The sequence below is a fragment of the Peromyscus leucopus genome, chromosome 14 (assembly GCF_004664715.2).
Source record: "Peromyscus leucopus breed LL Stock chromosome 14, UCI_PerLeu_2.1, whole genome shotgun sequence".
Taxonomy (NCBI): domain Eukaryota; kingdom Metazoa; phylum Chordata; class Mammalia; order Rodentia; family Cricetidae; genus Peromyscus; species Peromyscus leucopus.
The window spans coordinates 71252026-71275614 of NC_051075.1; the positions used below are offsets into that span (position 1 = coordinate 71252026).

A 23589-nucleotide genomic window follows, 5' to 3' on the forward strand; every position below is an offset into this window, starting at 1 on the left:
CCAGGAGACAGCAGCATCCAGAGCTGCAGCTGGGGGTTGGGATGGGATGGTGGGGTGTGAAGTCTCAGTTAGGGTTGGCAGTGCATACGCGGGGCTCATGGGAACTGCAGAGTGGAACTAATGGGAAGACACCATCTCTCATTCTGAGCTGGGTCAGGTGCAGTTCCTCCAAGGGAAACAAGCTTCATGGGGCATGGTTACAGTCTTTGTGACAATCAGGGGCCAATGTGGTGTTGCAGGGAGGCTGGTTTTATATAGAACCTATTCAGTAGAACCTCTGCTTCGTGATGGCTCACTGCACCAGAAATGGGTCCCCTTTTAGCTCAATTGCAGGGCACCTGGCCACTGTGGTGTGAAAGTACCAAGGTGGGGGGTCCCAAACTACTTCAGAGCTGTTTGACCTTGCCTGAGCACATCCTGAACACTACTCAGGATGCCACTGAGTGTGTAACACCGAGGGTGTCTGTGGTCAAACAAGTTAGAGAAATGCAGCCATTTCTCGGGCTCAGTGCACTAAGGCGTAAATACAATCCAAAAAGCCCTGCAAAGAACTCTTTAATTCATTTCACCACAACCACCCAAATGTCACTAACAAAGCAGCACACTTCTAATTTATGCATATCACATCTATGGGCATCTCTAGAATCCACTCATCTCCACTCCACAGGGCAGATTTACATGCCAAGAGAAGTGAGGCTGGAGGCAAGCCAAACTTCAAAACAAAGCCAAACAGGGCATGTTGAGTGTGAGCAACTCGAAAATTAATTTCTCAGAAATGCCAGAAAACATTTAGAGATGTGAATAGCTCCACTTCACCAGCTAGTGCCTTCCTAGCTAGAGTCTGCTCTTTGTATGCCAAACATCATCACCCCAACTTCTGCCACGAGTTGAGAGACAGTTAACAGAAGCAGAATACATGCCATTTGCTCTACAGGGCGAGAACGCCACCGTGGGCATACTGTGCTTCTGGTGTGGGATGCAAATGCACACGCATGCCTCTTGTGTGTGCGTGTGTACATGTACAAAGCCTGCACTTTGGACCTGAAGCCAGCGTTGCTCACTCTCTAAGTGGAAGGGACCACTATCTTTCCTCCCCTCCCAGCTGTCAACCAACGTGTGCCCCTTCTGCTTGCATTACTTAGCTCTTTGTCAGAATCCTTGACAGGTTTACTTTGTCCTTTAGTTTTTGGGGGTGCAGACCCAGGTGACACTTAGCACAATCTCAAGCTCACTGCTCCCTTCTCCAAGCTTCATCAGCCCATCTGGGGGGAGGCTGTCCTAACAACAGGCATCTGGGAGGGACTTACGGACGGACACCGAGAGACTGATATCCAGGCTTTTGCAGAACCCTTCTTTACCCTATAGCCAGGCAAGCCAGCTGGCCACCCAGTGCAGAAGCCAGGCCACCCGAAGCTGCCTTAATGACTGTCAGGGAATAGAGTGTAAATGTGGACTTTAGCACAGGCCTGACACCTAGCCCGTCTCTGCATCTTACCCATCACAGGCCCACGAGCCCTTAAGTCCTTGAAGCCAATGTAGTATCCACTGCAGGCCTGATGAAGTCTGAGCAGCTCAGAGAATTTCCCATGTATCACACATAGCCCGGCAGGTGAGAGAAGCCTACAGATGCTCACATTAGTGGGACAGAAGCTACTCAGCTTGTCAGGTTTTATACCAATTCTAGAAGTTGACTCTGCACTTCTAGACTTGAGAATTCAGAACCCGGATTCATGCATGTCCATATGCTCCAGAGGTAGGAATTATGGCTTCCTTTCTATCAGCAAGTACCAGGTACAGCACAAAGATCTGCCAAGGAGCAGCTACTGAGGAACCTTTCTAAAATGTTTATGACATTAACTTCACCGGGTAGGTGACTCTCTAGGTGTCACACATGCACATGATGTACACGTAAGTGACTACTGGTGACTGAACTTTATGAATAACAAGGAAACAAAAATAAGTGGGCAACCCTGACAGAATATTCTCAAATCTGATAGTTTTTATTCAAAAGGAACATGTGAGTGTATACTTAGAATGCTACCCTGTGAAAGTGGTAAGGGCATGCTAATTGCTGGTAAAATGTTCTAAGAAATCTGAAAGAAAACTACATCTTACCCACTTATCATCTCCTCCCAGCCTGGTGATCTTCCCTCATGTTTCCAACTTTCGGAAATGTTAAAAGCTTAAACTAGTAAAATTTTCACTTAACTAACAATGCTGGAAATGTGTTCTCAGGATTTGGAAGTGAACATTCTATCCACTTTGTTTCAAAATAACCAAATTCAATAAGGAACATGTCAAATATGTCATAGACAATCCAGGAGTTGGAACACATCAACCAGCATGGGGGACTTCAGCAAAGCACACCGCTACTATACAGGTCTTACAAAAGACAACTGTGCCATTTCTTAGAACATGAAGCAGAACTTGAACGCAATCTTATTAAAATATATAACTCACGAGCTTCCCCATGGGATGAAAACCTTCCAAGACCACTACTGCTACCACAGCTTACCTGTTCATATTGTATTAAGTAACAACATTAAAACAAAAAAGAAAAAAATAAAAAGACACAAAGTGAACAGACCATAACTTTATTGGCTACAATTATTAAAAAGAAAAATAAAAACAAAACAAAAAAACCCCAACTAAGGTAAGTGTGATCCGTAAGGTGCTGACCGCAGGTCTGTAGTGACAGCCATGTGCACGAACTATGTCTCTTTAAAATGCTGCAGCATGTGATGGCCATGGTTTATCGTCAGCGGGGACTGTCAGTCTGACTTCACCTTAGTCATTTCCCTTTATTTACAGCAAAGGCAGACGTGTTTTTCCCATTCACCTCTGCACTTCTGCTACAGAACCAGCAGCCGAGGTGAATTCTGAGGCATCTGTAACATTGAAACTGTCTGTGGTTGTTCAAAGAAAAACGAACAAGAAAAAGAAATAGTGATTAAAATAATATACGCAAATTAGTTTGAGGTGATCATTTTTCCCTGCTAGTGGACAGCACACAGTCTCCATGCCAGACACACAACTTTTACAATCATTTTAACTATCCTTGGTCTTAAACATATCTTTAAAATGTCTCATGTACAATATAAAATACAAAATTTATTGAGAAATAATTAAATTCCAGAAAAGTAATCAGCAGGTGGCAACTAGAGGTTCTTGGATGTTGTTAAATCAAGCACAGAGGCGACACACAAAACCCGAATGGCCCTGCAGACATGCAATCAGCTAAGGACAAGAATGTAGGCTCAGCTCAGGTCTGTGAAGTAAAGGCGCAAGGCCCCAGTTTACTAGCGTCAGTTTGTGCAGAAGGGTTAGATGCCCTCACTGAGCAAGGAGTAGCTGGAAATCAACAGGCCCTACAAGCAAACCGGGTGGTTCTGGGTTTTTGACTGTTCTTGGTGCTCTGCAGCCCTGCCCAGTGGCTGCTGGTGAGTGACTGCACACAGGAACTGAACAGCAGAACAAGGCAGCCTAAGTCCCTGCTAATTACACAACACATCTGCATCTTTCTAAGGGCGGATTACTGTCAAGAAAATAAAAACATCTGTATTTTAAAGGATAATTATAGGAGTGTTAGATAGAGGCCATTCTAGATTTAATCATTTCACATAATACAAACAAAAACAAGAAATGTAACCAAAACACTTTAAAAGCATAATTAAGTGTTCAGTCAACAAATTTCTGCCATGCTTTCACTTTACAAATAGAAAAAAAACGCCACAGACAAAATAATATTTAAGTTGTGCAAGTGTGTGACACGCTGCAGGCATCACAGTATCTTATCAAACTTGGAAATCAGAACTGCAGCGAGGCCCAACCGTGTCTCCTCTTCTGGATTAAACCAGCTAGAACATACCAAGCCCCGCCCTTGCAGGTGCAGCGCGTGGACAGAACAGAGGACAGAGCACGCAGACAGCAGGGCTGGGACTGCAAAGCGGGCCACAAAGGACATCCCAATGCTGCAGCATGCCGGCGAGCTCCCATGCAGCTGCAGGAGGACCCATGCAGCTGCTTCCTCCAGTGGACCTCGCCAGTCTTTACGGGCGCTGACCATCTTCTCCCCATTCTGCTGCACTGGCAGAGGCGGCCCACACAGTCGTCAAGCGAGGGGACACTGGGGAAACTCCACCAGACAGAAGCATTCCTGACCATTTGTCTAACTCATACTTTTTGTTCTTTCAACTTGGTCTCTGGGTGAATCACAGAATGCTTCAAACTGTGAGTCAAATTATCAGGTACTTTCATCCAACGAGAAAAAAAGTGGAACAGCCCAAGTTTGCTGTTGATAAAACATTCTGAATAATGGCAGGATATCTGAGCCCTGAGAATGGATGATCTAATCATATCCAACTCTGAACGTTTTAATATTAACAAAAAATACTCTCCTTATGGTTACAAAATATATTGAGGCATTTTTCTCCCACCAGGAATCGGAACTGTGAAACAATCTAATTTTGGTGCCAGGATGAAAGAGCATCTCACAACACGGGTAAATGCATGAGTCACAATGCAGAGAATCAGGTAGTTTAGAAATCACCGGGACACTGTGATAAGACAACAAACTCCACCTCCCCAAATCCCACCCCAACTGTCTGACTGTACAAGTTCCAGCTACAACATTCAAAAGATCACCTGGTGTGAACTTGCTGTGATGTCTTGCATTAAGGTTTGTGTGTGTGCATGGGGAGAGGGGGTGTTTTAAGTCAAACAGATAACTACAATCTCAAATCAGAATTAAATATTTAAAACAAGTCACCCAAATTAATTTCCTCAAAAACTCACTTAATAATTTAGATCCCAATTTAAAATCAGTGCCAACAAATGATCCTGGAAAAATTCACTATCCTCTTCACTTAAGGTTCCTTAGAAAGTGGGGCCAACAACTTCTGTACACACACACACACACACACACACACACACACACACACACACACACACACGTCTCTTTCGGGTGGACGGTGCACAGCAAAACAAATGTAATTTAACCCTAAGTGCAGCATTACATGAAGCATCAGCCTCAGAAGGATGTGTGGGAAGTCAGAGCCACCCTGGCTCAGCTTGCTGAGACTTCAAGCATAATAGGGCGAATTGCAGCAAACCTCCACTGTATGTCGGTGGGAGGGTATGACCAACCCATATAGCATTTAAAAATGTAAATTAAGAGGTATTATAGTCACAGTGCAAAAAATTAAACTTCAAGCATGATACATAAACATAGCACCAACTGGGAAAACGCACGCAAAGGAGGGAAACTGAGGTGTGTGAGTGAAGAGTGCGTACAGCCTAATCAAGAAGCTTCAGCAATGCCTAGAAAACTTGAGTTCCTTTGATTCTGAGATGGAACTAATGACCCAGTTTATCTAAGCGAGTGACTTGCAACCCAAGCATAAATGGCATAGCTTTGGGAATGCAGGCAACATGGTGGGCGGTCGGGACGTGGACAGGAGCAGAAGGAGACGTCCTGCTCTGCTCCTCTAAATGAACCTCAGCTCCACTACAAACCTGCAGCACCTCTAGGCATACTGCACCTCAGGGTCCTTTTGTTAGAGCAACAGCCCACTAGGCACGCATTTCCACCACTGGACGACCTGGCAGGAAGGTCTGAGGAAAACTGGGCACCTAGTCACATATCCTGCCTATGATGGAGTTTTAAAAACCCGGACTACTCACTCTGGCTTTCAGACTGTCTTCAGTATCTGTACACGTGTGACGGAAATCCTACCTGCAACAGTTCTGCTGCAAGTCCTCGAGTGAGCTGCGTCACTCCGTCTCATCTGATGCATAATAAGATAAAGGAAAGAGCAAAAGAATCTGTTCCCAAAAGACCAAAAAGGAAAAAAACCATCCAGTCTCTACTTTAAGGCAAGAACCCTCTCTACGCAGCACAATGTGGCATCAGAAAACCTGGCCTTGACTCATCAACAGCCAACACTGACTCCAAACTGTCCCTTACCATAGTGCAACAGCTCCCGGGAGTCTGCTCTGCCCGACAACACTGGTGGTCACAAACTGCTCACACTGCTGTGCTGGGCTCGACACCTGCTGCAGGACAGGCACTAGAGTGGAGGGACGCAAGGCCAGGACTCTACCAGGTCTAGGACTGCTAGAGGGTTAAGCTCCATGGCCTCTTAACACCAAGCAAAGTCGACAGAAATTAATGCAAAATCCAAAACAACAACAAAAGAACCCGTCAGAATGATTTCAAAAACTTGCTAAATGCCGGCATTAAAGCACTCTTGTGATTTAAACAGAGCAGAAGTGGGAAAGAAGACAAGATTGTGTTTGCGCAAAAAACTAAAACTACAATTAGTTCCAAAAAGTTTATACACATATTAAAAGTTTTATTCTGTTATCTATCTCGTTATCAAACTTTAACTTCTGCCTTCAATTATTCTGCTCTGTGTCAACTCTGAATCATCCTCTGATGAGTCTCTGCGATCCTGGTTCACCATCTTGCTGCCTGCGCATCTGGAGGCTTCAGCTGTTAGGAACCTGAGGCTGGTTAGCTTTGAGGCTGCGGAGGGCTCTTCTTGCTGCAGCCGACTTTGCGATCCTGTAGCTCCGGCCGACACCTTTAAATTTCCCCTTTCCCACCACTTCCACGGTGACTCTGACCTTCCCATCGTAAGTTCTCTCCGCTGGGCTGCAAAAACCAGACAGTTTGAATTAGAAGTCAGAGGTATTTGTTATTATTGTCAGTCAGCACCTCTAGCCCTCCTGGGCTGAGCGTCCCTCTTATGAGCTGACCGTGCACCAGGCTTATCGCACACTGTCAACACAGGCAGCTCTTTCCTCCTTCATTCAGCTTTGCTTTATAAAAACAAAAAGGGAAAGAGCAGTCAATCAGACCAAAAATGGAAACTGGGTCATAGCATGGCCGTGCAGATGCTCTGGGAGTCAGTAGTTATGGTTTCTTGAGAACTCGTCTTTAGTTATAGTAGTTTTTCAGGCACATTCCGTACTTACCTAAACTTGGCGGTTTCTGGTTCCATCTCAAGCAATTCTCTCACTGGAGAACGCGGCACATTTGCAGAAAACTTTTCTATAATCAAAATAAAAGATTCTATGTGACCAAAGCCCTGGAAGCATTTTAAATAGTGTTCTTACAGACTATGCCCAGGGGAATGAGCCAGCACTGTACCTATTAGTGGCCGCATCATCGGGTAGTACACCTGCCAGACCACCTCCAGAGACATCCCACTGTCCATATAAATGGCACCAGCCAGAGACTCAAAGATGTCCCCCATGGCCTTGGGGACTTCGATATCCTCTTCTTTCTCTTCATCCTCCTCGGATCTCCTAAGCTATTGAAGAGAAGTGACTTGTCAGAAAAAAAGGCACTTTGAAAGGCTGTCCATAGACTGGTTTTTCTCCGTTGACTTTTGACATTGAACAAGAGTATCTAGGACCCATGGCATGCCTGCTTCATGGCAGTGAGTATCCCCAAACCACCTCATCAAAAACAAAAAAGAAAAGAGACAAGTAACTGATGCCCAGCAAAGGAAAAAATACTTCTAAATTACAACAGAATTTAGGTTTAACACAGAACTAGAAGTTAAATGTTTTCAAATCACCTGTCACCAAAGAACTGCCCTTATGAGAGTATCCTTCTCTCAGCATCCAGCAAGAGCAACGGTGCAGGGGTGAGGGTGGAGACTGCCGCTTGGGGCAAAGACATCCTTTCTGAAGCCCTTTCTCTCCAAACTCCCTGTCACTGAACGCGCGTACACTATGACAGCAGAGCTGATACAGCAGACGAGGACTCAAACCTTCCCTATGCAGAGGTCACAAGTCTTCAATGCTGCGATCCTACTCTAGCAATAACTAAGTGCATCTATAAGCCTATGCACCACACTCATATTCACGAATGTCTTAACTCAAGCCTGCTTAACTATCCCTTTAGAAGGGTCATTTACAGAAACGAGCCGTCTCAAGGTAAGTGTGGGATCAGCACAAGTCACGATGCCAGCTGGTCCTCAGAGCTGCACAGCAGTCAACTGAAAGACCACATAACCAGACAACTTCAATTTTTTTTTTTGTTTTGTTTTGTTTACTTGTATCTTCTAAGAACAGCAACAAAGTACAAATTATTGTGGAAGAGAAGAAAAAGGCAAAGTTTTAATTTGTACGCAAATTATTCAATATATTCAAATACTGGCTTTTATAAGATGCTCATTACTCATATCCCATGGCTCTGGGATATAAAGACAATCTCAAGCCTGACAGGTTTAATTCTTTCTCTTTACAGCTAAGGAAGCTAAGGTCCAGAAAGCTAGAGACTTCCTTAAGAAAAAAACAGCTCAGTGAGAAGAGCCAGATGGTGATATGTGCAGCAAGCGCTGCTGCTTCTATTCATGTTGATACAGACAAAGGGCAGTAAAGGAATGAGGAAAAACTAACAGAGCCAATATGCCTCACTGGCATCAAAAGAGAACTTGAATTTGAGTACAGTCCACAAACTTAGAGCTTAAGTATTTGTAAAGAATTCAGCTAGGAGTTAGAAATGTGCTCATTGCTGCCTGAGCTCTGGCAGGGACTGCTAACAGAGGCAAAGTGGGGAGCATTAGCCCTGTCGTGGTTGCTAGAGCTTCAACCCCAGACTCTCTCCGTTCCCACAGAAAGCTCAGAAACTCACTACCCTTCAACGGTTTAGGGCAATTGCAAATGAGGCCATCAAAATGAAAGTCAGAACAGCGAGCTGACAGTAAAGCCCTCGACTAGGATGGAAGCTCCTTGGCCACTGGGTGCAGAGCGGACAGGGGATACAGCTGAGCAGTATCCCTGCCTGCCTACGGAGCAGAGCAGTGCAGCATGCACATATTTGAGCCAGGCAGCACTGAAGAGCAGCAGATACCTCCCACTGTCCAAAGCTTACAAACAGGAGTTCCCATTTCCAACAATGCAAGTATACATTTGTGAGGCTTACCTGAGATGTTACCACATATTTCTGACCCATTTAGAAAAGACAGGAACAGACAGATCATCCTGTGATGTCAGAGAAGTGAAGGCCACTCTGGGGCATGGGAGGAGGCGCACTTCTACAACTTTCTATGCCTGCTGCAGGAGCCTCACTGAAGTACCTGAAAACCCAGGCTCCTCGCCTGAATGGCCACTCGGTCCATGGAGTGGGCAGCCAATTCTCAAAGGCCTACCTGAGTGAGGCAAGTCATTCTCAGTTCTGCTTGGAGATCATGTAGCATGTGGGCACCCTGGCCCTGACCTGTAACTATCCCTCTGGACAGCCATGAGTCAGAGCTCAAACTGCCCAAATTCACAGTTGGCTGCTTCCCTCAGCACTGAGTTCACAGTTTAAACAGCACTAACCTCAGAGTCCATCCCTTGCATCTCGTTCTTCTCAAGCTGAAACTGCACAAAGTCGTCAATGACATGGAAGAGCTCGGGAGAGACGGCTTTAAAGTACTTGTGGTAGTCATACTTCACAGCCAATGATGCAAAGATGGTGTTGTTGACCAGGGCAGAACGCAGGTCAGTCAGGACCCCTGGGGAATGCTGCCGTGGGTCTTCATAAAGGTGCTTGGTTATGAGGTAGTCCAAAATCGCATCTCCCAGGAATTCTAAGCGCTGGTAACAATCTGCGCAGAGATCCAAAGTGCAACGGTGAGCCTGCATGAGCACATGCACTTTCTGCATACTCTGTCTGCGTGGGAGCAGATGGAAAAGTTGCAGTCCCAGGCTCCTTTCAAGACTTCTACCGAGAAACATTTTCATTTACCTTCCTCAATGAAACTACTGGACACATACTTGCTAATGCTCCTGGAAGTTAAGTTTTAATGGCAACTGAAAGCTTATTTCTTATATATAAGTTGGGTCATATAATCTTCAAGTGCCCAAATAATATGCTTGTTTTGGAGGGATAAAGCCACTTTCCAGATACAATCAAAGTCACAGCACCACTTTCCCTGGGCACTCTATTAGCTAGACAGGCACTGGGCAACACTCCCAAGTCTCTATCACATGGTGGCATCTCAGTACAGCCACAGCTGGCACACACACCTTCTGTGCATTACCATCAAGGCAGTGTGTCACTCACACTCTGCAATGTGTGCTAGGTGGTGTCATTCCTTAACACTACGGTTATATGGTACATGAGATAACAGCAGGGCAAACAGTACTCTTCAACTCTAACTCCACACACTGAACCTGACATAACCCAAGGGATTAAGGAAGAAGAGTTGTGATAGAGCGAAATCCCCAGACAAAAAGGGGTGCTTGTCAGAATGAAAAAAGCTACTAGTCCTGACTAGTGCCCTAATTTCTTCAGAGCCATTAAAAAAAAACCACTGAGCTGAGAAAAGTGAGGCTGGGACAGACTGACCTGTTCTAGAGTACCCATTTGGTGAAGGGGCCAAAAGAGCCAAGCTATGCTGGAATCCAGGCCTCACAATTTCCAGCAATGTAGGGAACCTGTGCGATTTCCACTCCACCCCGAAAAGCAGGCTTTAGTTCAGGACATCACTTTCAGGTTTATATTTTGTAAATAGCCTTAACCTACACAGCTTTCACTATCCAAACTATAAGCCTTTTATTTTCCTTTGATATGTTTGATATTCTTACATAGAAAGCAAAATAATTTTATGTGGGTCCACAAGCTGAAGCTAACTGGTTCTGGGGACTTATTGTCTTAGTTATTAGAAGACTACTAAAGAAAGAAAGAGATAGCCACAGCACAATAGGAAGTAACAAGCCCTTCCTACAGGATTGTTCTGTTTTATCTTCTCCTCTTCAGATTTCAACAGACCAGAAGAGAGGTGCCTTTTGTCTAGGAACAACAAAGAGACGTGGAAATACATCCTGACTATATGAGTAAATCAAGAAACTAAAGCAGCAATGACTAAGCCCAAGAAAGGTATGTAGGTAGGAAAAGATGGGAAAGAGCAAAACCCCTGGCCTTTGGTTTCTAATCATGCAGCATGGGAGACACCATGTGTGAGAAGATATAAAAACCACACCCAACTGTCACCGTCCCCCAGCATTCCTACTCCTCAGTGACGGGGAGCATAAAGAGTTCTGTTTCTGTGACCTCCTCCCCCTGCCATGCACACTGACGCTAAGACTGCACGCCTGGATTGATTTGTGCACGGCCGGAGCAATGCACTACACAAAGTCTCCTCATCGGGCTCCTTACCAGTGATAGTGTTGTAGTGGTAGGAGGCATGTGTAAAAGCCTGCAGAAGGTAAGCCTTATTCTTGAATCTGTAGTTGATTTTCTTCTCAAAATTTTCAAACCCAGATATCAGGTGGTTCAGGGTTTTCTCTGCATCTGGATGGTCAAACATACACCTGGGTGGGATCTTCAGGCAGCCGTACTCCAAGTCTTTCCCCGCAGAGGAGCGTGGGCCAGTCGCAGTGGCAGCACAGCTCCCTAAAAGGCTCTTTTGTTGGCTGCCCAAGGTCTCCCGAGCAGGGTCCAGGGCCTTTTCCCGGCTGGTCCTTTTGATGACTGGGAGCACCTTCAGCCCCAGTGAGCAGAGGAAAAGCTGAGCAGCCCTCTCCCCGCAGCTGGTTAAGTAGCAGCCCAGCAGGGCCTCCACGCAATCCGCTATGCTTTTGTCGGCGATGCACTGCTCCGTGTGCAAGTCGTAGGAAATGGACTGCTTCCCTGTGTCAACGCCACAGTTTTCCTCTGACGGATTCCAGAAACCTACCACAAAGTCATCCTCTTCCACGGCTTTGCTAGGATCCAGATAGCACATTGCATCCCAAGAGCTGTAGTCAAAATCCTCAAGGTCTGAGGAAAACGGCATACTGCCTAAGGAGGACTTTTTGGGCATTTTCCATTCATAAGCAGAATCAGAGGTTGAAAAAGGAGAAAGAGAAATTTTCTTCACAAAGGCTCCTGACCCCATTAACATGCTGTCTATAAACTGGATGTGCTCCTGATCATACTCCAGGAAGTCGTCTTCATCCTCAGCCTCCTCCTTGGGAGCCCTCCACGTCAGCTCCTCCTCCTCCTCCTCCTCACAGTGCTCACCTAGTTTGCCGTTAGCCAGCAAGCAGTCTTTTGTCTGAAACGGGGAACGGGAAAGGAGGAGAGACAGAGCTGCTGTTTTTAAAAGGGTTTGAAACTCAATAAAAAGCAAGGGTTATGGATAATTTCAAATGACAACCACAAATACTAAAAGGCAACTTTAAAAAATCATGGCCATTTGTTTTCAATTAACATAAAATAAGTTATTTAATCATATAAACAAAGTCAAACATGCTCTTTGAATGTTCATTTTCTAAGTTACAAAATGACCTTTATCCAGCATAAATCTGTAAGTGAAGAATTCTGAACATGGATAAAGTTAAAATTGATGTCCACCATGCAAAACGTCAACTGAGTGGCCTGACCCTGCAAGGACAAGCCCTTGTGTGCCGATCAGAGAGGCCTTCCATTTAACTGAGAGTTTCAAAATATGGGAGCCTAACTTTGAAACCAACAAAATGAAAATCCAGATGTAGAAAGAACATTATCTTTTCAACTATGAGCATAATATAAAAACAGACAAAATTATTTTAAAAAAAAAAAAACCTTTACCATTAAAAACTACAGGATGGTTTTATAATAGTTTCTCTCTCTACTTCCACTTCAAATCAAAAAACATTTGCTACAATATAAATCTAAACTGCTTTGCTTAGAAAAATGACTGTGACCACTAAAACGAGATGAATTTGTGAAATTATTTTTTCACCCTCTATTCTGAGCTGTGGTACTCAGGCCAACAGATCATAACAACAGACTGACAAAAGAAAAGAAAATTTAGACTAACATGAAACATAACAATCCCATTTCTGTCAAAAAAATCTTTGCTAATTCCAATTTCTTTGGCAAAAGCTTCTTTGTGAATGACAACCTTAATAACAGGCTACGATTCAGCAGTGATGTAACCTTTTGGCAATGCTAAAAAAGATGCCCAATTTCTGCTATCCGTAAACACAAACTCAGGTAGGCAGAGCCACCACCACTTTACTTGGGGGCAAACACAGGACAGTAAGCTTCAACTTTGACTGGGACAACTTTCTAGAGTACTCTGACAAAACACTTTCAAACTATTGCCCAAGGGCTTTTAAAAGAGGCATATATTTCATTTTAAACCAGACTCAAAAGAGATAGAAACTCTGTATTTGCCTGAAAAAAAAAATAATAATAACAGTGAGTCTAGCCCTGTAATCACATGCAATCCACTGCTTTAAAAAACATACCAAAAATCCTTTTGAAAAATAAAGACCAGCAACCCAACTCTCAAAGGGGCTGAAGGGATGGCTCAGAGACTAAGAACACTGGCTACTCTTCCAGAGTACCTGGGTTCAATTCCCAGCACTGACATGGCAGTTTACAATCATCTGTAACTCCAGTTCAGATGGTCCAATACCCTCTTTCTGGCTTCTACAGGTACCAGCATCCACTAAATGCATACACACACATGCAGGTAAAACATTCAGCAAATGGCAAATCTCAGGAAACTCGGTCAGAACCTTTCTACTTTTCCAAGATAACATGAGAGGCTCTGACTATTTTTTATTTTTGTTTGTTTTGTTTGAGACAAGATCTCACTATGTAGCCCTGAGTGGCCTGGAACTCACTGTGTAGACCAGGCTGGCCTCAAACTCAGAGATCCACCTGCCTCCGCATCCCAAGTGATGGGAAAAAGCATGCACCACCACACTGGCTTTACTATTTGGATCTTAAGACAAAATGGGCCAGATTTAAAGCATTCAGCGTGAGCTTTTCCATTGCAAAGTTTCTCTATAATCATTGTGTTCTGTAACATGGTGGGTTTTCTTTTGTGCCTCTGGCACTATGCACTCTTCATCCTCACAAGGAGGGGTTACACTTCAAAAATACTCTCCAAAGCACAAGAAGCCTCTAAATGGTATGTATCTCTGACAGTACATTCTACCTGAGCTGCCCTCACTCTCTCTTCAAAGAGGGATTCAGAGATGGAGGTGTGACCCAGGGCAGAAAAAGAACCAGAAGGACATAAGCCAAAAAACATTCTGTGACTTCCCAGTATGTCAGCCTGAGCAAGATGTTAGCGTATGCTAAGAACCAAAGTGCTGAGTCTGCAGAAAAGGTGAGGCCCCCCAGAGGTCCGTGTTGTAGCATGCAATTCAGGAAAGCCCTGATGTGTCCCTGTTACCTGAAGGATCAAATACATGGACAGAAAAGAAGGCCTGCTGATTTCTTTCAGAAATGAAGTACTTTTTCTAAGATTCAAAATCAATACATTTTCTACTAAGGTGTGTATGTTTATTCTAAATTAGTAACAAATGTCATCCTCAGACCTAACTTGAATTAAAATATTCTCATAATGCTTTTCCAACTAAGCTGCATTCCTGTGATTAGTCAAACCCTACTTGAGCACAAATACACTCAGCACACAGGCCTGTATCAGAACAGCCTCCCAGACCATGCCACTACAGCTGCTCAGGACTTATTGGGATAGACAGGTCAGAAACAAGGTGTGAAGAGGCTATTTAGAAACCTCTACAAGAAATGGTGTGATCATTACAGCCTCCAGTAAAAACAAAGTAACAGGAGCCCAGTTACCATCAATACCAAATAAAGCTGGCCAGCAGAGTAAGTAACGTGAAAGCAGTCTAAGACAGCTCTCTCCCAGCCACACGCCCAGGGCACACAGTCCTCCCAGCTGCCCCCTGGTGGCCTTTGGGACAAGAAAAGGAAGCCGTGGCTGCTAAACTCTCTGGCAAGACTTCTATTATTTACAGTCTACTACAACCTTCCCATACGGTGATCTGTTGTCCAGTTTGCAAGAGGAAACAGTCCCAAGCTAGCCCTGCACTGTGCAAGCTAGTCTGTGCCAAAGTGAATTCTTCCAGACACAGCCTGGAGATCACAGGTCACTTCAACAAATAGCTAAGGAGACACTGTAACATGAGAGTAAAGGGGATCTGAGACGGTTCTGATTTATTGTTAAGTGGAAACATAACAAAATTGTATGCCTTTGGAAAAGAAGGTAACAGAAATTGCACTCCACTAAAATCAACTATTTCTAAAGTCACAGACAGCCTACCAACACATGAAATATCTACCACACTGTAAACACACAGCAGAAAGAAAAAAACAAAAAACAAAAAAGCTCCTTACTGAGCACTTACCATTTCATTCTTTTCCCATTTATCTGCGTTACTTTTATCTTGATTTACCACATAACCAGGAGGAAGCCAATTCACGGGAGGATCAAATATCGACACTACCATACGGCTGGGCAGCCCCTTCTTCTTGCCAAGGCGATACAGGTTACAGTTGCTGACCTTTGGCAAAAAAAAAGAAAAAAAAAAAAAAAAGCATAAACACTTACCCATAAATGGCCATGGCTAGAAGACAAACATGCCATTACATTTTATGCCAATGTTCTTTGTATTGCACAAATGATCACAAAATATAAGGACTACACAGTTTTACTACCTATTTATAGCAACAACTGGAAATTTCCAAGTATTGGATAGCCTTTGGTGTCATCAAATAAATATTTAATACAAAATGGAGTCACAAAAACATAATGTATACAAATTCCTTTCCTTATAAACGAGTCAAAAAAAAAAAAAAAAAGAGTTCAATTTCTAAGTTTAAAAGCACAGATTAAGCTGGGCGGTGGTGGCGCATGCCTTTAATCCCAGCACTCGGGAGGCAGAGGCAGGCGGATCTCTGTGAGTTCAAGGCCAGCCTGGGCTACCAAGTGAGTTCCAGGAAAGGCGCAAAGCTACACAGAGAAACCCTGTCTCGAAAAACAAAACAACAACAAAAACAAACAAACAAACAAAAAAGCACAGATTAATAATATGAAATGCAAGATGGAAAGTGGAGCTGGGAACAGAATATGTCAAGATGATGTAACTCAAGATGTCATGATATTCTTATTGAGTAAGGGGAGGATATCATGTTCTAATTTTATATCTCTGGAATCTAAGCACCAATACAACTCCAGTCCTAACATTCTAAAACACTGATCTTTTGTTGTGGGTAGCATGTCAAGACACTGGAGTAAAGGCGCTAAAGAACTTTTGTTGTACAGTATGTCATGGAGGCAGCTTTATTATCCTTCCTCCAGTCCTTGCTTTTCCTAATGGCTCTACCGCATCCCCAATTTACTTAAAACACGACATTTCTGTCTAGTTTTCACTTGGAGACTAGAATCTAGTACCATCAATCTCATTTCCAGTTTCTAAAAATGTATTGGAATACTCCAGGAGCCCTTTTCATATAACTCAAGTACTATACAACCAGCACTGGCTAGAAAGTCTGGTAGAAAGCAGGCAAAGGGACAGAGAAGCAGTCCTTGCAAGCTGTACGGACCAGTACACAGCTCTGCCTGGGACCACCACATGCCAAAGCACTTACCAGCTGTCTATAATGGAGCCAATGTACATAAATGCTGGTTTCCTTTCCCATGCCAGACAAGAGCATCCCAAGAGGAAGAGGGCAATAGGAGGCCCCGAGAGGGAAAACATTGCAAGTCAGAAGAAATGCTCAGTGGAATGGCAAAGATACAACTAAGGACCTGAGGTGAGGCAAAATTCAAGACGAAGAGAAGCAGTAGGTGGCAATGAGGAAGATCACAGTGAGGGCCAGCTTGAGCAAGAACACAGGCTGTGCGGTGAACATGAGGCTTGTGTCAAGAATGGCAAGCAAGAGTCTGGTCGGGGTCTGTCTAGAAGAGCATCCTGAACACACCTTAACACCAGGCAAGAAATCCAGTCAAAGGGCTCTGAGCAGATGAATGGATACAGTTTTGAAATGTTAAAGTAATAGCTTTTTTGCTTAATAGGGTCTAGTAGTCTTACTTCAAATGCCTTCACGACTGTGATCTTCTTCCTGTAAGCAGCCCTGAGAGCTTCAGGACTGAATTCTAGTTTCTGTGCATTCTTCCAGTCCCTATACCATAAGGTCTAAATGCCCAATCCCTGCCTGATGCTTCCCTTTGTTGGCATCACAACACCACTACTGCCACTACCTATTACTTGCAAGCTGTCACAGTTGTCAGGGCATTGCTTTGGTGGCCTACCTTAAGCTCACTGGGAAGGCAGCCAGCAGGTATGTGGCCTCTAGTCTCAGATATACTCCTAAATATCTGGGAGTAGTAAATAACCTCACACAAGCTAATACCACTATCTGGGCATCAGTTTCCTCATCTGCAAAATGGTAGCACATCAAACTGCAAGAGGACTGCAGAGGAGACAAAGTGCTGTTTGTAAGATGTTCACATGTCTGGTGCTCAAAGCAAGCTACCAAGACCGTGCGTGACAGGCAAGGAGGCCCATAGCTATAGTGTCAGCTCGATGCCGGCTCTGCTCCCTATCGCAATGTGTTTTCAGGCAAGTTACCCTCTCCTGCCTCACTGTCCTTGCCTATCAAATAAAAACATGCACCTCTCTAGGCTCTAGGAAAACTTAGATTAATTAGAGAATTAGCATCTCTCTCTACCCTTACATATACATTACATATACATAAAGGAGCTAGAGTAGAGTCTGGGAGAATACGCAGTTGGTTGAACTAAAATGATTGTTTCTGAATTACCGCTCACTTCAGTCCCTTTCTTTCAGCCAGTTTTGCTCTGCTTTGGCTTGGCTGTGCTCTTCAGCCCATACTACAGCCTGTGCCACATCAGTCTCTTCAACTTACCCTCTCCTTGCTCACACTTCCTCTCAAGTATCCACAGCACAACCACCATGCACAAGCTCCTTTGGGCCTCTTCTCACATCCTCCCTCAGCTAGTTTCCCAGGCCCCACTGTCACTGCCTTTCTTTCCCTACTAAGTGCTACCACACTCTGCAAATGCAGCTTTGTTTTGTACTATATGGTTTCCCATGAGCACCTTCTGTGACTCACGAGTGACATTCCATCCTACTTGATGTTAGGTCATTGGTAGCTTTGTAAATTGTCAGAGTTCTACTTTATATTTTATGACCATTTAAATATTTCACCTTAATTACTGTTCTTCCACACTAAGCTTATGAACTAAGGCTGAAAATAAATCTCAGTGGGTAAGTGCTTGCTCTGCCAGCATGAACACCTGAGTTTAGATCCTTGGCACCAGCATACAAGCCAGGCACAGTGGTGCTATCTACACCCAATGCTGGGGGTGGGGCAGATCAGATGGGCAGACCCCAAGAGCTTGCTGGCTAGCTTAGCTGAATCAGTGAGCTCCAAGATCTGTGAAAGACCCTGCCTCAAAAAATAAGATGCTCACTGATAAAAGACCCATGAGACTTATGCACACACATAACCATGCACAGATGTACGTGTAAGAAAAGAAAAAGAATTTCTTCTTCCTCGGGACTATGGAACAACTGCTCAGAACTGTGGGAGCATCACTGTCTACAGTGGATAAAGCCTGATGCTCTTCCCTTGCCTGCCTCCCTGAAATTTGGAAGAAGTTCAACTCCCGGAATGACTGCCTCTTACACCCGTGCACATACCTGTTTAGCAAGCACTCTCCTAACCAAAGGCTTCAGTGGATGCTGAAGCACAGGCCCCTGAACAGTAACCACTGCCAATTTCTACTCCCTCGGGATCTAAGAGTTCCATCCATTTGCACAGAGGTTTATTTAAACTGAACTTCTATTAGTTGAGAAGGTTATCAGCCAACCCCACAGCATGACTGGACCGCTGGTACACAGCCATTATGGCACCTACTGGGCAATGCCCTGTGGGCCTGGCTGGCTCTAATATACTAGAACAAGCAGCAGCTGCACTGACTTGTAGACAAATCTCCATGGGTAACTTGGCCCATTTTCAGGCACAACTGAAGAAGCAACAGCTCAGAATAAGAATCATGCCTACCTTTTTGCTTCTCATATATGAAAGGCGGCCCTCGTGAGCATCAGGGTAAGTGCAAAAGAGATATGTGGTGATAGCATGCTTTAAAAAGGAGTCGCCAAGCATCTCAAGCCGCTCCAGGTTAAACCCATCGCTAGCATTTGACAGTGTCAAGGCCTGAAGAATCAGTCCAGGATTGGGGCCAAGAGTCCTTGAGGAGTACCCAACAGAAGGGCTCTGCTCAGAATCCATCCTGTCCTTGAGTGCTTTAACAGCATTCATCATGGCAGGCATCGTGGACACCGCGGGGCTTCCATCTGAGGTAGATGTGTTAGCGTTTCCATCAAGGTATTTATTACTCAGTAGAGTACATTCATTGCTGGGCTTGGGCTGGTTCTCATAATTGTATAAATTCTGAATGGGATATGAGGTAGTTGGTTGTACAGGTATTTCCTGCTTGAAGTAATTCAGCTGATTTCCTTGGCAAAAGTCTCTGTTAACTAAATCATAACTGCCATTGGCAAGATTTTTGTTGTAAGAAAGACCATTAATTGCTGTCAGATCTGTTGAAACTTCCATTTGGAGCTTCCCAGGTGACTCGGCGGCTAGCCTTCTGCAGTTCACAGACATTTGGTCATAGTTTTCAAAGGAGGTTCTAGTAGCACCTTGATGTGCAGCATTTTCAGGGACTATAATTGTGCTGTGCTTACAGTAATTATCATTTTCAGCCAACGAGGAGTTACAAGTTGAGATGAAAGACTTGCTATCAATAGATTTTTTCCACCCGAAGTCTAAGTTAGGGTATCTGTAAAGATAGTTTTATAAATTTTTATCGATTCTTCAGAAGGGTAAGTTCAGAACACCAGCATTTTGGGCTAAAAACAAACAAAGCAAGTAACTCTAAAAGTTCTCCTACTTAAGAAGAAAAACACATTTCCAAGCTTAAATGAACATAACTAGGGATTCCGCACATACACAACTATAATGCACACCAGTTTGCTCTTTGACCTCTGCTTATGCACCCACAGCAGGGGGGACTGAGAGGCTCTAAGACGGAGGTTCCTGTAGGACCTGAGCCACAGACTTTCTGCTTAACCAAGTGAGCAGCTTCAAGCAACTTACAAACTCTGTCTGAGCCTCAATTTCTGCACTTGGAAATGTGGTCAATACATCCTACTCAGACAGGCCACAGAACAGAATGAGTTAATAAAGACTATGTTGTTTAAACTGGTGTTTCATACTGAACCAAGTATTCAACTATTATAATGTGGCTTCATGTTTAAGTTCTTTCAATCCCTCGAAGAACCATCTATATGACCAAAATTAATTTGAATGATTAAGTTCTGGTATACAGAACTTCACTAACAGGGAAAAACGATAAAGAATAAATGGGGGCTGCTGCTCTCTAATACACAACTCATTTTTGACTTACACCACTTTCACCCTCACTTCAACATCACCACTAAAGAAGAAATGATTGCTCTGTTTCAGGAGCTTGCCTCTCTCTAACGTGACAAAAACAAAAGGCTCAGTGACCTAGTCTGCTATTTAAGAGACAATATAGTTAATTTTCATGTTTTAAGTGTCCACACTTTCTTTTCCATCCTTTAGTAACTATAAGAAAAATACAGTTTTAACTTAACTCTATTTTGTTGCACGTTAAATTTCTGGACAGCAACACAGACATACCTAAAATCTGCAGGAAGTGATCTGACTCCTACTCCAGCATCGCTGGCTGTCTGAGCTCTTAGCTCCTCTGCAGTCAAAAGGCAGTGAAGGCGATAAAGTATGCTGGGGAGACAAACTGCTTTTCTCCACAGTGATGCTGGGATTGGATGTATAGCACAGAGTTCCGGAACCAGTATCTTAAGAGTAAAAAAAAAAACAGACTGATAAATATAAAGCACACACAAATAATAATCAAAAAACCAATTTCACTAAGGGATAATGATGAAAACCATAAATGCTATTACTATTTAACCTTAAATAATAATCCTTTAGACCTAAATTGGATTTATGAGGGTGACTCTGTGATGCATCAATGGACCAAGGTTAATAGCAAAACTCAATTCTTACCAACAAGGATGTTCAGAATAAATTCAATACCCTTGGTGACCTTTCAGAAATTCACAAGTCATTGTTATCTTGGGAATATATCATTGAGACTTTTAAAAAAATTAGGTCATGTTTGAACAGACTGTATTTATGTATATACATATATGTATTTAACAACAAATAAAAAAAGAGGGCATGAATTTGAAAGAGTAAGGAGGGACATGCAGGAGTGTTTGGAGGGAGGAAAGAAGTGATAAATGATGTAATTATATTATAATCACAAAAAATAAAAGAACCAATTTAAAAACATTAGGTCATGCTAGTAGCAACTCATTACCTGTTTGTTCTGCAGACTTTCCCATTTGGCTTTCCTCTTTTCAGCACTGCTTAGAGGAAGTGCTTTCCCCTTCTGATTCAAATGCCGAGGTGTCAAAAGGTTAAGTCTATAAAAAGTTCAGAGCAATTTTATCCAACAAGCAAACAACAGTATACCCTCCAGTGGCTGGACTCCAGCTCTGGTAGGCTTATGAGCTGCCTAAGGAGCTTATTCAGCAGTCCTCTCCTACCCGGGCAAGTATCTGTGCAAAGATCTCTTCATTTCAAAGTCTATGGGTAGGCAGAGGCACCTTGACCCTCAGAAAGCAACACCAGACCCCATCCCTGCAACCTAAATGTCATTTCTGCACCTCTTACCTGGAAGATGTGTGGTCGACATCCAGCAGTGGCTGGTTGAGATTGGTCAGGTCAAGGTTATACTTTGTTTTATAATATTCTGCAAAAGTTTCATACTCAGGGGAAGGAAATTTACTGAGTGGGGTAAGATCAGTGTACACATCAGCTACATAAAATCGATGAGGCTGATCAAAATTGCGGTATCTAAAAATAAAGAAAATTAATCAAGTTGTCTTTTTGTGTAAATCAACTGTCCTCAAAGCACAATTGGTTTAATATGGAAACATATCATTAAGAATTCAAATGACAAGCTGGGCAGTGGTGGTGCACCCCTTTAATCCCAGCACTCAGGAGGCAGAGTCAGGCGGATCTCTGTGAGTTCAAGGCCAGCCTGGTCTACAGAGTGAGTTCCAGGACAGGCTCTAAAGCTACACAGAGGAAATCCTGTCTTGGAGGAAAAAAAAAAATTCAAATGGCTAAATGTAAATAACATTAATGAAAATTTAAATACCAAAAATATATTTCAAGAGTTCTGAGAATAAAAACTTTATTTCTACTAAGTAAAATAAACAAGCTCTCTATTTTCCCTGTTTGTTCTTCTTCTAAATGTCTTTCTTTTGACAATATGGAAAACTAAATAGCTCCTTAAAGTATCTCTTTCATCAATATAATCAAAAGAGAAAGCTTAGCAACATTCTATAGAGTAAATCCTTTGTAAACTACTGTTAAACACAAGGCATCACTGGGCGGTGGTGGCACATACCTTGAATCCCAGCACTCGGGAGGCAGAGCCAGGCAGATCTCTGTGAGTTTGAGGCCAGCCTGGTCTACAGATTGAGATCCAAGACAGGCACCAAAGCTACACAGAGAAATCCTGTCTCAAAACAAACAAACAAATAAACAAACAAACCACAAGGCACCTGATACACAAGCTGTATTACATCACCTATGATAGTGATAGTCTAGTGAACTCTTTAAGCTGTGACTTTCAGATGGGGGTAAGGTGAAGGCAGAGGGCATGAAAATGCATGACTAAGTCAGAGTCAATCAACCAGCACTCGACTTCTTTGTCAAGTCTCTGGATTTCATCTACTGCCTCGAGACTGCCATTCCCTACATGTTTGTCAAGTAAGAACGAGTGCTCTTGCCATCCTCTATAGGCTTACTAACAATAATCCTCTTGGAAAGCTTAAGGCACAAACACTTCCCAATGAACTTCTCTCAGAAGACTTTGGAATTAAAGGGATAAAGACTTTTTTTTTAAAAAGCTATCAGTATTATTTACAGAAGAAATAATACTTTTCACAAAGGAAATCCTTTCACCTGCAAAGTTTTTTGAGTTTCTGTCTGAATGAAGTAAACTGGAGAGATGCCTGTATCTTGGCTAGCACTCTGCGCTGGTGTCACCGCCCACGCCCACAGCCACAAGAGCAAGCACACCTTCTGCAGCAAGCACCACTCTTTTCCTTTCCATTGAACACCTACCTTGGAATGATAACTGCATCTTGGTAATCTTCTAACTTAAAAACAAACGGAGTTTCTTTTGAATACTTAGTGCTGGGAATGCCTATACGAGCTTCAGACTTCTCAATATCCTCCATGAACGTAAAGTCAATGTCCAGAGTGCTAGAGTCATTAACTTAAGGAAGAAAAAGACACTTTAGCATGGTAAATAGAACACAAATAAGATTCTTATGTAAGGTACACTAACGTGAGTCTCCAGCTGTCCAAGTAGAGAATTCATAGGACACACAATGAGCTAGTTACAGTCCAGTGACAATAAACCAACAAGGAAAAGCAGGCTCCTTCTTACCAACATTAAGAGGTAGAACACAGTATGCTGACTCAGCGCCTGTAGGCTTAAACTCTAGGGCGGGTTTTTCAAGCCGAAGAATATGTGAGAATATATACTGGTGGAGTCTTGTAATCAGCTCAAGCATTTGCTGAGACAATGTGAAACCAGACTTCTTCAGCTCAATGGATATGGTGACCTCTCCAGAGCGTGTATACACAGGAAAGTGAGGAATCTTAGCAAAAAGAAAAGCGAAGTACCCTTCAGTCAAGAG

The 23589-nt window shown here is 43.4% G+C and overlaps 1 protein-coding gene across 7 annotated transcripts in view; it reads right to left on the reverse strand.

Annotated features, from left to right (window-relative positions):
• Positions 1-2578: 2578 nt before the first annotated feature.
• The window catches only part of Dicer1 (dicer 1, ribonuclease III), a 67637-nt gene continuing 46626 nt past the window's right edge, over positions 2579-23589 (reverse strand). For 5 of the 7 annotated variants that reach the window (XM_028859389.1, XM_037210808.1, XM_028859391.2 and 2 more), the window contains 12 exons: positions 23337-23550; positions 23009-23162; positions 21545-21727; positions 21189-21294; positions 20486-20661; positions 18821-19601; positions 15136-15291; positions 11159-12038; positions 9337-9605; positions 7154-7316; positions 6979-7054; positions 6490-6655 (listed from right to left, as the gene is read on the reverse strand). In XM_028859389.1, coding sequence (XP_028715222.1) covers positions 6490-6655; positions 6979-7054; positions 7154-7316; positions 9337-9605; positions 11159-12038; positions 15136-15291; positions 18821-19601; positions 20486-20661; positions 21189-21294; positions 21545-21727; positions 23009-23162; positions 23337-23550 — 3324 coding nt within the window. Of the gene's footprint in view, positions 6656-6978; positions 7055-7153; positions 7317-9336; positions 9671-11158; positions 12039-15135; positions 15292-18820; positions 19602-20485; positions 20662-21188; positions 21295-21544; positions 21728-23008; positions 23163-23336; positions 23551-23589 lie in introns of those variants that run through there. The other 2 variants (XM_028859388.1, XM_028859393.2) reach the window with 2 other exon arrangements.